Raw genomic sequence first — 17,298 nt, 5'->3', positions numbered from 1 at the left:
GATTTATATATAAACAACTGAAATTGGAACAAATTTTGGTTGTTGGGGATGGTGTGTGTGTTTGTGTGCTCAGTGAAGTGTAGAGGGGTTGTGTGTATGTGTGTGTTTTTGTGTGTGTCTGTGAGTGTGTGTGTGTGTGTGTGTTTGAGTGTGTTTGTGTGTGTGAGTGTGTGAGTGTGTGTGTGTGTGAGTGTGTGAATGTGTGTGTGTGAGTGCGTGTGTGAGTGTGTGTATGTGTGTGAAAGAGAGTGTGTGTGTCTGTGAGTGAGTGTGTGTGTGTGAGAGAGAGAGAGAGAGAGAGAGAGTGTGTGTTCGTGTGCGAATGTGTGTCTGAGTGTGTGTGTGTATGTGTGTGAGAGAAAGAGAGAGTGTGTGTGTGTGTGTATGTGTGTGTGTGTGTGTGTGTGTGTGTGTATGGTGGCTGTAGAGTGTGTTTGAGTGTGTGAGAGAAAGAGAGAGAGAGAGAGAGAGAGAGAGAGAGAGAGAGAGAGAGTGTGTGTGTGTGTGTGTGTGTGTGTGTGTGTGTGTGTGTGTGTGTGTGTGTGTGTGTGTGTGTATGGTGGCTGTAGGTGTGTCTCACTACACACAGCCTCTACACGCAGCGGTCGTTGTGAACCTTTTGGCTTTCCACACAGCAGCAGCGCACTCAGACTGTTTTAGGATGAGGATGAAGATGAGGGGATGATGCAGCTCGAACACAGGACAGAAAATGAAGAAGCTGTGCCGAAAGCTGACGCTCGCTGTGTCTGCTCTGTTCTGGATAGCGGCTCTGCTTTATGTGATCCTCCTGAACAACCGCAAAATACCTGAGCAGCTTCAAGACACACACAGAGAGAATGAGGTGAGTGGAACAGGCAGGGAACAAAACAGAGAAGGATGGAGACGAGACCACACACACACACACACACACACACACACACACACACACACACACACACACACACACACACACACACACACACACACACACACACACACACACACACACACACACACACACACACACACACACACACACACAGTCTGCAGGTCAATGCTCGTGTCCAGATGGGACATTAAGTGCTGCAGCTAATAACACTGACCTGATAATGTACAGTATAAATTCTCTCATTATGGACAATGAGCAATTAATATATATAAAATGTAAATCAAAGTTTATCACCCTGCATTTAATTGCAGTATTTCTATTTATTTATTTATTTATTTATTTATTTATTTATTTACATACATACATACATACATTTCATTATATTAATAAGGTGCTACATTGATTTTTATTTCATTAAGATCCATAATGTTGATATATCAGCAGGAGCATATCATGTGGACTTATTTGCCATAACATAATGGCATTATCTGTAATGTATTAAATTCTCTGTGGGTATTAAAGTCACTTTCACCTTTACTGAGGATTTTTTGATGATGTATTTTAAGCAGAAGATGGAGCAGAAAACAGACCTGTCACTGCAGCACCGTTCCTTCATTATTTAACACAGCCCCCCCCCCAAATAATAATAAAAAAAGAGGAAAAAGAGGAGGAGGAGGAGGACTAGGAGGCTGCTGAGCTGAACACCAAACTGAGCCCAAACTGATGTTATTATGCTATAACACAGATGTCAGGTTTATTATGGAAATCACCTGATGCACATTTCAGGAGAGAATAAACCGAGTCTACAGTGTAAGACGCATTACACCGAATCTGCGTGCAATGAAATGATGATATCTACAATCTACATGAAAACATCCTTAAATATAAACGTTCCTGGAAGAACCAAAACGGGGTTTTCACAATGGTACCATGGAAGAAGAATACATTTTCGTTCCACAAAGAACCTTCTGGTAATTTGCTGTTAAAGACTACTTTTTTCTTATTGCTAGAAAGATTTTTATAGTCTGAAGAACCTTCTTGCACTACACCACGCTCCCAGTCGCATGTCCTCAGCTTGTACGTTTATAAAGATTTAAACACTGACAAAATCATTCTCAGTATCTTCCTTTGTTGATTGCAGGATAATGAAATTTAAATGAAAAAGAGCAGCTTCGGGTCAAGACTATTTACTGTACTTTTTATATTTTGACAATAATATTAATAATTGGACAAATTATTAATTTTGAATTCATTGTCAGGATTTAATAAAGGACTCAATTGTCCAAGTATTTTGTGACTGTATTTTGAAATATTCTAAAAACAGCTCACACACCTCAGTGTTAATTTTACCACAGTGATCGTTTTTTTAAAACGTTGCTTTTTTTCTATTCGTTTACTCTTTTTATAAACTGAAGGGAAAAGAAATACGCGGAGGAGACGACCAGCATCTTATAGAAGTTCATCTAGACACATAATGTCACTAAGAGGCCTTCAGAGCTGCTACAAAATAATTGAACGTCATCCAGATAACTGTGTTCGACTCAAATCTCAGCTATATGATTATCATACCATGAATTATTCATAACTTATTCATACTCTATTCCACTCCTAGTCCTGACATTTGAAATTGTTGTTGTACTTGTACATTTCCTGTGTATTGTATTCTGTTATCTGAGTTGTAGGACTGCTGGGTAAAGAGCTTGTGAAGGTGTAATGTAATGAAAGTGTCAGGTTTGTTGCTCCTGCTCCAGACTCCACGGGCGTTTAGCTGATTTCACGCAAGCTGAGCTGATGCCTCGTCCTCGTCGCGATTCGCGCTCTATCTCAAGAAAGCGACACCTGCAATTACCACCTTTATTACCGGGTGTAAAGATGATGATGATGTCGCTTTTTTTTTAAAGCAGAGGGTTATGACATTCTCACAGGCAGGAGGGAAAGCATGCACTTGTGGAGAATTCACATTACAGAACATCTACTGTACAGTGGACTGCTGTGGTCGTATTATCTGTTCAGATTGTATACTGCTTTTGGTTGAGATCATGAGGAATCTGTATGAGTTATAACTGTTTATGTAAACAAACAAACAAACAAACAAACAAATGAACAATCTGTAGGTTTGGGGTTCTAATCTGTATGGGGGACCCTCAAATCAACCAACCCTGCTGCCACTATCTCTCCATCTCTCCACATGTCCATCATTCTATCTCTCTAGCTATCTCTCCTTTTCTCCATCTGTCTATCTTCATGCAGTACCATGAGCTAGAATGTGTGGCAGCCATCTTGTTCAAGTCATCAAGTGCTGCCGGGTGTTGAGAAGCCTGACTGATCACAGCAGACTGATCGTTAAGCACGATTGCTTTTGTTCCAGATATCAAACACAGAATGGGATGATCTCCTGGATGAGTTCGAAGAGAAGAGCTACCTTAACACTCACCGGTGGAAACCAGGACAAGATCCCTACAGTCAGTATGGCTTCAATCAAAGAGAGAGCGAGAGGATCGCCAGCAACAGAGCCCTTAAAGACACTCGCCATCATCGGTAGGCTGTATGTGTGTTATTTGTATGTGTGTGTGATGTGTGTGTCATATGTGTGTGTGTGTGTGTGTGTATGTGTGTGTCATACAGTATGTGTGTGTGTTGTGTGTGCATGTGTGAATGTATGTGGGTGTCTCATTTGTGTGTGTATGTTGTGTGTGTGTGATATGTGTGTGTGTCATGTGTGTGTGTGTTGTGTGTGCATGTGTGAATGTATGTGGGTGTCTCATTTGTGTGTGTATGTTGTGTGTGTGTGATATGTGTGTGTCATGTGTGTGTGTGTGTGTGTACGTGTGTCATATGTGTGTGTGTGTGTGTGTGTGTGTACGTGTGTCATATGTGTGTGTGTGTGTGTGAGGGTCATGTGTGACATATGTGTATGTGTGTCATATGTTTGTGTGTTATGTGTGTCGTGTGTAATGTGTGTGTCATATGTGTGTGTCGTGTGTGTGTCATGTTTGTGTCATGTGTGTGTGTTTGTCGTGTGGCTTCAACTAAAAGGGGTATCCACATTGTACCCCATGCACTTCACACTGTACCTTTTGTGTATGTTGGAGATACTTGTGAAACGTCTAGCTTGTAACATTACAGCTAAATCCTTCTGCTGACAGACTCCCATCACTTCCTCCCAACCTTCTCTCATCTCTCCAATACTGTCTGATCCCTTCTGTTGTTAGCTTAGTAGCTGTGCTATCCTGTGTTCTGTACAAATGAGCTACAAATGTTCTCTCACTGTGTTGTTACACTCTGTTCTCTGCTGTTTCATCTTGTCTCATGTTCATGTCTAGACGTTTTACTACCATGGTGCCTTTTTTGCTTATTCTGTTTACACGGATCTCCTGAACGTTAGCAGGGGCATCTGAGAAAATTAAGAGAATTATTTCAACCTCAGATCTAAGAGACAGAAAATGAGAGAGAGCAGCAGAAGCTACAGCTGCAGCTCTATGACATGAAGTGGCCACATAAGCATAACAACACAATGTTAAAAAGAAAAGAAAAGAAAAGAACAGTCTCTGCTTTACAGGGAAGCTCTGGAAATGGAGTCACTGCTGGTTCATCTTGCTGAGAGTGATTTACTCAACACCGCACGCAGCAATCAAACCCCACGCTGATTCCCGCTGCTGCTCTCGCTAGCGGCTTAGACGCCACGCTACACAGACACTCACATGAGAAATGATCCTGAACGCAGAGACTCCTCTAGTGTCTTAATATTCTTCATGGTAGCTTGTAGGCAGCCTTATTTCTAGTGATCACCTCAGGAAAGTGTGGAAGAAGTGTGCCGATGTCCGTGTGGATTGAGGTGTAAGGTTGTGTATCTGACATTTTGTGAAGCAGGTGAATGACCTCAGCGTGTTCAGAGCAGGGCTTCATTTCTTTCAGTGCAGAGACACATGCTGCCTGCTGTTTAACAGGAGATTATCCCACTGGATGACAGGTTATTAGCGCGGCCTCCTGCCTGGCTTCAGGCCCAGTCCTGCTGTGACGTGTCGATCGGTGAAACTGAGATCTCGGTTAAAATGGAAGCCTGGGTCTCACATTTACTCGACGTTTATTTCTAGCGTTTAGAAAAATGATTATATCACTGCTTCATGTTTTGTTCTGGTTCTTCAGAACCACTGACAAATCAGCGGGTAGTCCGAAGGTTCAAACAGTCACGCAGTAGAGGAGGTCTACCTCACTAGTAATTTTTATCTGACGGTGGGAAACAGGCTGCTGTGTGTGTGTGTGTGTGTGTGTGTGTGTGTGTGTGTGTGTGTGTGTGTGTGTGTGTGTGTGTGTGTGTGTGTGTTTCCCTCCTCAGTCCAGAGACATGCTGAGTGTATATTATATTATATTATATTATATTATATTATATTATATTATATTATATTATATTATATTATATTATATTATATTATTGTTGTTGAATCATTTTGCTGTTGAGGTGCAGCGGGTGAGAGAGAGACTGCAATGCAGCTCAGTGCTTCTAAAAAAAGACAAAGAGAAAAGATGCTGAGAGAAAACAAGCTGAAGTCACTGCTCTCTTTACTGTGAAGAAGATAAACTGAAGCACATACTAACGTGTTAATGCCTCCAGGGAGAAGGAACCAGGACGCAGCACATCTAGAGCAGCAAGGATATTTTCACACATCTACACTATTTCTGGAACATCTAAAATTGTTTTTATTTAATTCTTTCTTTCTTTGCAGCCATGTCACAATAAAGAAAATATATGACTTTTGTTCAACTGTAGAATATCACATCATTTCCATCCCTACTCTGAACACATGGTAATGAAGTGAGATTATCTTTAAAATAGAAGTATTTACAATCTAATAAAAATCTTATTAAAATCTAAAATTAAGATGTAAATCTATGAAAAATAAAAACTCGTACTTCCTAATTATCAATGATTAAATGCAATAATTAAATAAATATTATAAATAAGATGCATTACTCTCCCTTCTATGGACTTCTGATGTGATGTAATTAAATAAATGTCTATAATATGAGTTAATAGTACATGAAGCAATAAATAAATGTTAAATAATAAATCTATATTTTTTATATGAGACAATATATCTTGAAATAATTCATTCAAATAATACTGCACTCTTCTCACACTTCTGATTTTCACAGTAACATTATTCAGTTTTTACATCAAAAACTTTGATTGTAATATTTGACTCTGGAGTTGTTCCTAATTGTTTTAGGATGAAGTTCTTCTGGCTTTCAGGTTAATGGAATCTGAAGGAACCTGATCCTCCAGACATGTTTATTTCTTCTACATCTATACACTGTGGCTCTCCCTGTTCTCTATAAAACTGTGTGGTTTAACTGCAGGAGAAGCTGTTTGATGACGTCTGCTCTCTCTCTCTCCTCCTCAGGTGTACGTTACTACACTACGACCCTGAGCTGCCGTCCACCAGCATCGTGATCACTCTCCACAACGAGGCACGCTCCACTCTACTGCGCACTCTGAGGAGGTGAAATGGCCTCTTCACAACTCTCTGTACTGAACGCAGCTCTGATAAACAGCGGCAGATGCAGATATAACACAAGTATCACACATAGAGAGAGCAGTGGAGTGTGGAACAGGGATTCAGTACTCAGGGTCACATAGTTTTTGTCATGTAGTGTGTATGTATGTATGTGTATGTAAGTGTGTGTGTGTGTGTGTGTGTGTGTGTGTGTGTGTGTGTGTGTAAGTATATATGTGTGTATGTATGTTTTTATATATGTGTATGTATGTATGTGTGTGTATATGTGTATGTATGTATGTGTATATAATGTGTATGTGTGTGTATGTGTATATGTGTGTATGTATGTATGTGTATATAATGTGTGTGTGTGTGTGTGTGTGTGTGTGTGTGTGTGTGTGTATGTATGTGTATGTATGTAAGTATATGTGTGTATGTATGTGTGCATGTGTGTATGTGTATGTGTATGTGTGCATGTGTGTATGTGTATGTGTGCATGTGTTTATGTGTATGTGTGTATGTGTATGTGTGCATGTGTTTATGTGTATGTGTGTATGTGTATGTGTGCATGTGTTTATGTGTATGTGTGTATGTGTATGTGTGTATGTGTATGTGTGTATGTGTATGTGTGTATGTGTATGTGTGCATGTGTTTATGTGTATGTGTGTATGTGTATGTATGGGGCAGTGGGGCAAAAGTATATGGTCAGCCACTAATTGTGCAAGTTCTCCCACTTAAAAAGATGAGATAGGCCTGTAATTTTCATCATAGGTATACTTCAACTATGAGAGACAGAATGGGGGAAAGAATCCAGGAAATCACATTGTAGGATTTTTAATGAATTAATTGGTAAATTCCTCGATTAAATAAGTATTTGGTCACCTACAAAAAAGCAAGATTTCTAGCTCTCACAGACTTGTAATTCTTCTTTAAGAGGCTCCTCTGTCCTCCACTCGTTACCTGTATTAATGGCACCTGTTTGAACTCGTTATCAGTATAAAAGACATCTGTCCACAATCTCAAACAGTCAGTCTCCAAACTCCGCTATGGCCAAGACCAAAGAGCTGTCAAAGGACACCAGAAACAATATTGTGGACCTGCACCAGGCTGGGAAGACTGAATGTGCAATAGCTAAGCAGCTTGGTGTGAAGAAATCAACAATTATTAGAAAATGGAAGATATACAAGACCACTGATAATCTCCCTCGATCTGGGGCTCCACATAAGATCTCACCATGTGGGCTCAAAATGATCACATGAACGGTGAGCAAAAATCCCAGAACCACGCGGGGGACCTAGTGAATGCCCTGCAGAAAGCTGGGACCAAAGTAACAAAGGCTACCATCAGTAAAACACTACGCCGCCAGGGACTCGAATCCCGCAGTGCCAGGCATGTCCCCCAGTACATATCCAGGCCCGTCTAAAGTTTGCTAGAGAGCATTTGGATGATCCAGAAGAGGATTGGGAGAATGTCATATGGTTAGATGAAACCAAAATAGAACTTTTTTGTAAAAACTCAACTTGTCGTGTTTGGAGGAGAAAGAATGCTGAGTTGCATCCAAAGAACACGATACTGTACCTAATATGAAGCATGGGGATGGAAACATCATGCTTTTGGGGCTGTTTTTCTGCAAAAGGTCCAGGACTACTGATCCGTGTAAAGGAAAAAGGAATGGGGACTTGTATTGTGAGATTTTGAGTGAAAACCTCCTTCCATCAGCAAGGACATTTAAAGATGAAACGTGCCTGGGTCTTTCAGCATGACAATGATCTCAAACACACTGCCTTGGCAACAAAGGAGTGGTTTCGTAAGAAGCATTTCAAGGTCCTGGAGTTGCCTAGCCAGTCTCCGGATCTCAACCCCATAGAAAATCTTTGGAGGGAGTTGAAAATCTGTGTTGCCCAGCGACAGCCCCAAAACACCATTGCTCTACAGAAGATCTGCATGGAGGAATGGGCCAAACCACCAGCAACAGTGTGTAAAAACCTTGTGGAAACTTACAGAAAATGTCTGACCTCTGCCAATGCCAACAAAGTATTGAGATTAACTTTTGTTATTGACCAAATACTTATTTTCCACCATAATTTATTTGTAAATTTATTTGAATTTATAAATAAATTCTTAAAAAAAATCAGACAATGACTTTTTTTTTCTTTTCATTTTGTCTCTCATAGTTGAAGTGTACCTTGCACAGAACTAAGGTAGCTGGTAGCTGACTAAATACTTTTTTGCCCCTGTGTGTATGTATAGTGTATGAGATATAAATTGTTAAAACAATCTGATTTACAGAATTTTGCTTTTGAACTCACATCTTTTTTACTGCTTCAGTCTTTATCTTCTTAGTTGCCTAGCCAGTCTCCAGATCAGATTAAGATATAGGTAGAAGCAGCCTGTCCAACGTCTCACGAGATTTACGGATATAATTATTACCCTTTGAACAATGGAACAAAAAACCTGCTTGTATCTGGTCTGAGTTCTGTTGTTGTTCAGATTACCGACTTCCTTATTTTGGAATTTCTAGTGAAAAATGAAACTCTGATCAGATGACATTTCAAGATAAACCCAGAGCATTTATACAGCGTGTCATTGCAGGAGCCATACAATCAGTTTATTCAGAATCTGTCATAAAAATGAATGAATGCAGGTGAAATTCATCATGGGATCATAAACACTGAGTTCTGGGGAAAAACTGCTGGAGGAACAAAAAGTGATACTTCTGTATTTAAAAAAACGCTGTCTTCTACACAAAGATAAATAATTCCTATTCGTTTTAGCTGTAAATGTCAGGGATCAGCGCAGACTTATGGCCATGTGCGTTTGTGTTTGTTTGTGTCACGTGATTGCCCCATCGTCATCTGCTCCTCCCGGTCATCACACCTGTTCCCCATTGTGTGTGATTGTCCCTTTCCCTATATATGTGAGCCATGTTGCCATTGGCAGCGCGGCTTCATTAATAATAACGTTAGTTCCCTGTGTAGTGTGGTTTATGTTTGGCTTCCTCATGTATTAAACCCCTTTCATTTGAAGCTATCCTGCGTACGGGTCTGTCTCCATTCCACCCCCACCCGGTCCTGTCAGTAAATAAGTCACGAAACAGCCTCTCTCTTAACAGACATTTATCTTCACATTTTTCATTAGACAATCAACCTTAAGCATTCAGTCTGTGTGTACTGAATCTATATAATACACGAGTTTCACTAATTGAGTTGAATTACTAAAAGAAATGAACTTTTATTGAGACGCACCTGTATATAGTGTGTGTATGTGTGTATGTGTATGTGTCCTCTGTATGTGTGTATGACACTTTTTACATATTGTTAATGAAAGAATTTTTCTTCAGTTGTCATGTCTGAGAATAAAAACTAATCTGCCTCTGAATTCTGTGTCTTTTATCTTCTTTCTGCCAGCGTGTTGAACCGGACGCCTGTGCATCTGATCCATGAGATCATCCTGGTGGACGATTTCAGTGTGGATCGTAAGTTATGGACCGACCAGTGAATCTTCTGCTTCGTTCCTTCACACACACACACACACACACACACACACACACACACACACACACACACACACACACACACACACACACACACACAGTCGCCTTTAATATAAAGGCTAGTATTGTAGATCGTAGAAGAAAAAACTGAAATAATTTGAAATATTCTTTCTTCTTTCAGCCAATGACTGTCTTCTTCTCACCAAATTACCGAAAGTCAAGTGTCTTCGCAATAAACAAAGAGAAGGTAGGTTATAAAATGAAACCATTTCAGAGTTTAATGAAGTTAGTATGGGAGATGTTTCGGAGATGTTTTGCGTTTCTCATTTCTGGAGCCATTGAGGCAATGCAGTGAAGATGTTTTATTCACCTGTTCAGACCTTAACGTAGTGAACCTAGCGACGAGGCTAGGAAGGTTAGTTAGGGGACAAACTGAGCTCTTTATTAAAAAAGTAAAAAGAAAAGTGAACGTTTTTATCCTTTTGTGATTGGTCATGGATATGAAGTTCATCTTAAACCTGGCTGAAGCTGTCTTACCTACTGCAAGTTAAAGGAAACTTGTGAGGGAAGTGAAGAGAGGGCCGGGTGAGATTCGTCTTTACGTCTTTACAGAGAGAGCAGGATGAAGAGCTGGTGTGGTTTTGGAGGATGATGAAGGATTAATGGAGTAACCAAGCTCTTAACTGTTGCTCAGGTTTGATCAGGTCCAGGGTTCGAGGGGCAGATGCCGCTGAAGCAGAAGTCCTGACCTTCCTCGAGAGCCACTGTGAGGTCAACAAAGACTGGCTTCCTCCCCTGCTCCAGAGGATTAAAGAGGTGCACTAGTAAAGAGAAACACTGTGCATTATTAACTAGACTATATTTCTAATATGTATATACTGGATTAAATATGATATAAATTTGAAGCCCAAAGAGATGTAAAATGTGTGGAAAGACAAATCAGTGGAGTAAATAATTCACTGGTGATCTTCAGCATACTAAGTAACTTAAGTTCTTTTTCTTATTTGTTTATGTTTAAAGTGGGTCATCATCTCTTATGTGAACAAGTGAATATAAGGATTTTTAGCTAACATTTATTCCATATATTTGCGCAAAGGAAACGTTCTTTCCTTGTTCCTTAACGGTTGAACTCCTTGTGCTGATTAATAGGACATTGAGTTCAGCCATTGAGGAACAAGAAAACTGATTAACAGGAGTTTATGATCGGTTAACTTAAGTGGCTGCTGTATGACACATGGGTTTGTATAATTTCAGGACCCGAACCGTATCGCCAGCCCGGTGATTGACGTCATCAACATGGACTCGTTCTCCTACGTTGCTGCTTCCTCAAACCTACAGGGTGGTAAGAACCAAACTCATCCACATCCTGATGGCCACAAGCTTCACATTGTGTTTAATAAGTTAAACAGCCCATAGTGAGATTCATAACTTCTACATGACTTCTTTCTCCTTTTACTTTCTCTCACAGGTTTTGACTGGAGTCTCCATTTCAAGTGGGAACAGCTGTCTGCTGAGAAGAGAGCCAAGAGACTCAACCCCACAGAACCCATTAAGTAGGTGATCAGGAGCATCAGGGGTTGTGTGAAGTTCTCAGATGTGACAGCTATGGAATAAGGAACTCATCACAAGGCCAAGTCTGATTCTTAATGGTCGTGATACTGTATATGATCAATGGACACATACATATAAAAATACAGTTTTTGTAGATATTTTTACAGCGACATTATTAGAGTACAAAACAGTTTTTTTCTATAAGACAGTGTGTGTAGCTCTTTCTTCTTTTACACTGCAGAACATTATCAGAACATATTAACACTATCTCACACACACACACACACACACACACACACACACACACACACACACACACACACACACACACACTTTTAAAACTCATTCCTGTTGCTTAAACAGAACGTTATTGATCTTTCATCAGAATATGCACACAGACCTCGGGCTAGAACGTGGAGCTCAGCTGTGTGTAATCATTATTCAGCAGGAACACACAGCCGTTAATCGTTATTCAATATCCTGAAATCCCCAGGACACCCGTTCTGCCTGGAGGGCTGTTTGTAATCAACAAATCCTTCTTCAATCACCTGGGGAAGTATGACACGGCCATGGATATCTGGGGAGGAGAGAACTTTGGTGAGTGAAATGAATCTCTCCAATAAGAGTCGAGATCATTACATAGTGAATAGAATCTTTACTCTAATATACGAGTCATGCTTAGGAAAAAATAGACATTAATTTAAATTAGTTCTTGATGATATATGTTATTACTAACAGAACATAAACGAGGAACTCAACTCAAACTGCTCAGTTCAGTTATAAAATTCAACCCGAACACATTTCCTCTTTGTCACAGCAGGAACATGATGTGTATACACTGCTAACACATTTCTGGTCCTTTAGAGCTTTCCTTCAGAGCCTGGATGTGTGGAGGAAGTCTGGAGATCGTCCCCTGCAGCAGAGTCGGACATGTTTTCCGCAAGAAACACCCGTACATCTTCCCAGACGGCAGTGCCAATACTTATATTAAGTAAGATCCTGATTCATACTTTCATTATCATCAGCAAGCAACAGAGAGGCTTCTGTTTATGAACTGTAGGAGTATGATCATATCACTGTGGTGTAAAAAGATGATACACACACTCAGAATCTTGTTTATCTATGTAACATAGTGTTATTATTGAACAGATGCAGTTAAAGGAAACCTGCACATCAGCGATACTACAGTCATGTATCAGGAAACATTCAAGATATGATTTGGCACATACACAGTAACATACAGGATACAACCAGAGAGAGTCTGAAAGCTTTTATTGTAGTTTTGACTTTATGTATTTGATACAGAACACAGTGAACGGAAACAATGTTCCTCCAAAACCCTGGTGCTCCATAGAGCAACACAGAGCTACAAAAACACACAACAAAGTGCACTACACACTACTATATAGTACAACTCAACAGTACAATACAGTACATTACAGTACACAATACAATGTATAATACAGTGCACAATATAATATATAATACAGTACACAGTACATTACAGTACACAATACAATGTATAATACAGTACACGATACAATACAGTACACAATACAGTGTATAATACAATACACAATACAGTGTTTAATACAATACACAATACAGTGTTTAATACAATACACAATACAATACAGTACACAATACAGTGTATAATACAATACACAATACAGTGTTTAATACAATACACAATACAATACAGTACACAATACAGTGTATAATACAATACACAATACAATGTATAATACAGTACACGATACAATACAGTACACAATACAGTGTAAAATGCAATACACAATACAATACAGTACACAATACAGTGTATAATACGATACACAATACAGTGTATTATACAGTACATGATACGGTGCACAATACAGTGTAAAATGCAATACACAATACAATACAGTACACAATACAGTGTATAATACAAACAGAATACGATGTAATACAGTATACAAAACACTACAATACAATACAATAAGGTACACAAAACACTATACAATATAATACACTATACAATACAACTCCCAGTGTTCGCAGAGCAGCACAGAGTCAGTATACAATACACAATACACAATGCAATATAGTACACAATACACAATGCAATATAGTACACAATACAATACAATACAATACAGTACACAACACACAATACAAGGCCCTGTGTCTAAAGTAGATCCTGATCATCACAGCTATATTTTTTTTATTTAAATTGTATATGCACTATTGAAGGAAGTTTAATCCCATATCTTGGGATAGAATCTGTACAGTTAATTGTCTGTACGTTAGTGTTGTATACTAATTTGTTCCCCTGTCATTGTGTGTTGTTCTGATAGCTCTGTGTCCTGTCTCTTCTCTTACTGTTCTAGTTTTACAGCAAAGCTAGAGAGAGATCGTAAATGAACCTACTCGAAGTCTGAGAGATTACTTCACTAATTGTTTTTATTGTCTGGAAATGTTCCGACAAAATGAAAATGGCAGAAAGACAAACGTTCTATAGGTTTAATTCTCATCACCTGAATTTTGTTAAATGTAATCAGTTTGTTCTTGCGATGCTTTTTACTGATCAGTTTCGTCCATTAGACTTTACACAGCAGTAAAGCACTTCTGTGAATAGAGACACCTCTATTCTTTACACTTAAATCTCACACAGCTGTGATGTCGGTTTCAGGAACACGAGACGTACCGCTGAGGTCTGGATGGATGAGTATAAAATCTACTATTTCTCCGCTCGACCTGCAGCCAGAGGCAAGTCCTATGGAGAGTGAGTTAAAGCGCACGACTTTCAGATGTTTGGTGGATGTCACAGCACACACGCTACACAGACGTGGCTAACACGCTACAAACCATCTGTTACCTGTAGAGACATCAGTGTCAATAAGAAACAACTGTTCTGCCAACAGTACTGGGGATCGATTAGAAAATTATTTTAATTCTGAGCACAATCAGCAATCTCGTGTATGGTTTTGTTTTGTTTTTGCTTTTTTCCCTTTGTTTTTGCTTTTTTTAATTTATGACACCATGAATCTCTTGGACTCGGGCACGATTCAGCACCGAGTTTATATAACATGCTCGAACCTTTTCAGAGCCTCTGTGACTGTGTGAACATGCCGTGTAGGAATGTGTGTGGTGTGTAAAAGGTTTTTTCCTCCTCATTTTTGTTGTGTTACTCGGCAGCATTCGTGGTCGCCAAGAACTGAGGAAGCGCCTGAAGTGCAAATCCTTCCAGTGGTATTTGGACAACGTCTATCCCGAGCTCAAGTGAGCGTGTGTAATTGTGTAGTTGTGTATATCTATTTATCACTCTGTCCAATTACTGTTCTGATTGATTAATTAATGCATTTGTATGCTATGATCTATTCCAGAGCTCCAGATAAATCACAAAAATCTGGAGTTATCCAGCAGAGACAGAACTGTCTCGAAGCCCAGCAAGCTGAGGGACAGGAAGCTCCAGTTCTCACACTCACCCCGTGCATCAGCACCAAGACGGCAAACCAGGTAGAACACATATACACACACTGGGGAAAAAGAGAACAGACACACCGCAACCTCACAGCACAAAGTATCATTATCATATGTATTATAAAATTACAGAACTTAAACAACCCCATTGTGGATCTTCCTCATGTTATAAATTACACAACACACTGGAACTCACTGACACTCGTTCTAACATCTAATCATTTCCTAAGTTCCTGAATAATTCCTTGTATTTCTAGAAGATCACACTGTAGAAGATCACTGTGTGTTTTTCCCTTGATAACCTTACACCGAATTTTAGTGTTAAAGATCAAATCCGAGCTGCTTTTTAGATTTGGAGCATCTCATTTCCATCTCATTTACAACATTTGCTTTGAAGATACAAACATTTGTGTGGAGAAAATATAACCGTTTTGGTTTTTTGGACCTTTTCTATGTTTGAGCTGGCTGCATATTAACACCACCGTGGAGTGACATGACAAAGATACTTAATGATCAACATGGACACAAGACAAATAAGAAGAAACTCCATTATTTATCCTTTGGGGAAAAGAGCTGTTTATAATTTGCTCTTTAAAATGAATGTATTAAACACCAGGGTTGGTTGTAGTTCTGATCCTCGCTGAATCAACAGTTAATTAAATATAATTAATCCATGTCCCTGGTACAGGCCACAATCCTGTACTCATCATGAACATGTTGTTTCAGGAGTGGATCTATACACACGGACAGCAGATTCGCCAGCAGAACTTCTGCCTGTCTGTCTCTACCCTGCTGCCGGCTGCACAGATCCTCCTCACGCCCTGCAACATCAGTGACAGCAACCAGGTAACACCAACACACAGGTGTCTTGTGAAAAACAGCAATTTGAATTGTAATGACTGCAGAACTGTGACAGGAGACACGAGTGTCACTGATCTGTTCTATTGTGCTTGTCTTCAGTACATTAATTGGAGGAGTAATAGGAATATCTGACAGTTTTGATCAATCGACTGGTCCCCACACGCCACATTAATGAATCATTATCTAAGACAGTATAATACGCCTGTGTGTTTATGGTATCTGTGTTTATTTTCCATGTCCAAGCACTGGCAGAAAGCAGGAACCCACCTGGAGCACCAGGTATCACACTTCTGTCTGGACAGTGAGATGGCTCTGGATGGTGTGGAGAACAGCAGGATGTTGGTGATCAGCCCGTGTGAGCTCTCAGTACAAACACAGAGATGGGAAATGCCTTTCTCTTGACCCTGAACATCTTCAGGTCACAGCGTGAGAGAGGCTCCTGTGTGGAACTGCAGGGAAGAGGACACACATCTGCTGCACCTGCAGTCACCTACATTGTCTGTAGCTGAAGAGGTAAAGGAGGGAGGAGGGAGGGTCCAAACACAGTAATGAGGCATACAGTGAGGCGTAAATGCACTCGTTCTCATCTACTTTAACACTTTATTAGGAAACGAATCAACAACAAAATTAATATCTATCTATCTATCTATCTATCTATCTATCTATCTATCTATCTATCTATCTATCTATCTATCTATCTATCTATCTATCTATCATATAGAATTTCATTTGACTGCACTAATCAATAATGAAAAGAAAAGGGTATTGTTTGCTTGTTTGTTTATGATCCACACTCATATGTCTGTGCTGTGTATGTATTTTTTTAGGATCCCTGAAGTGTCACAGAACAGAAATGAGCCGAGGGGAATGTGTTTGAACCCGAACAAGATCTTTATAATAACAATGGGGAATATGAAGTACAGAAAACACACACCTGCATACCCATACCCACACACACTCACACACACACACACAAACACACACACACACATCTACACACACACATATTCACAAACACACATTAACATACACACAAACACATATATATACACACACTCACACACACGCACAATGTGCCGTGAATATCGTTTACTTCGTTATCGTTTACTTTTTTGTATATTTGTCAAACTCAATTTATTTATTTATTTTGTTTGTTACATTAAAGTATTTCAAGTAATTTGTTTGTAAATCTTTAAAGAAAACACAAAATGCAGTTGTTATATTTATTGAAGAAGGTTATCCAAAGTTATCTGTTCTTATGTGGTGAAAAAGTAAATGCCCCCATTGTTATGCAGTCCATCTTACTAAACATAATAGCTTATAAAAGCCTTACTGGACACACTTAAACTGGAGCACTGCTTGATCTGTCCAATCTAAACATCAATGTGAAGCATCAATGTGAACCAAAAACCAACAGGAACATGAACCTGAAAGCAGCTTGATGACCTCCAGGCCTTTACTTTAAGGCTGAAGATGTGTGGACTGATCAGTTAAAAGTGGACCTAAAACTAACTCAGCATTTCACAACAAGAGCATCAGTGAAAAATGGTGGTGGCAGTGGGATG

At 39.5% G+C, this 17,298-nt stretch overlaps 1 protein-coding gene across 1 annotated transcript; it reads left to right on the top strand.

The window, feature by feature from the left end:
- Positions 1-537: 537 nt before the first annotated feature.
- galnt14 (UDP-N-acetyl-alpha-D-galactosamine:polypeptide N-acetylgalactosaminyltransferase 14 (GalNAc-T14)) lies at positions 538-16,729 on the top strand. Its single transcript, XM_027138032.2, has 16 exons — positions 538-841; positions 3,237-3,406; positions 6,271-6,369; positions 9,771-9,838; positions 10,038-10,103; positions 10,551-10,672; positions 11,111-11,198; positions 11,325-11,409; positions 11,901-12,004; positions 12,272-12,398; positions 14,082-14,174; positions 14,588-14,671; positions 14,776-14,908; positions 15,599-15,718; positions 15,977-16,246; positions 16,561-16,729. The coding sequence occupies exons 1-15, from the start codon at positions 710-712 to the stop codon at positions 16,133-16,135; spliced, it is 1,650 nt and encodes a 549-aa protein (XP_026993833.2). The 5' UTR covers positions 538-709; the 3' UTR covers positions 16,136-16,246; positions 16,561-16,729.
- Positions 16,730-17,298: the final 569 nt, after the last annotated feature.

This window comes from Tachysurus fulvidraco, chromosome 9 (assembly GCF_022655615.1).
Source record: "Tachysurus fulvidraco isolate hzauxx_2018 chromosome 9, HZAU_PFXX_2.0, whole genome shotgun sequence".
NCBI classification, from domain to species: Eukaryota; Metazoa; Chordata; class Actinopteri; order Siluriformes; family Bagridae; genus Tachysurus; species Tachysurus fulvidraco.
The sequence above is the reverse complement of the archived record's forward strand: the minus strand, read 5'-3'. Positions and strand labels throughout refer to the sequence as shown.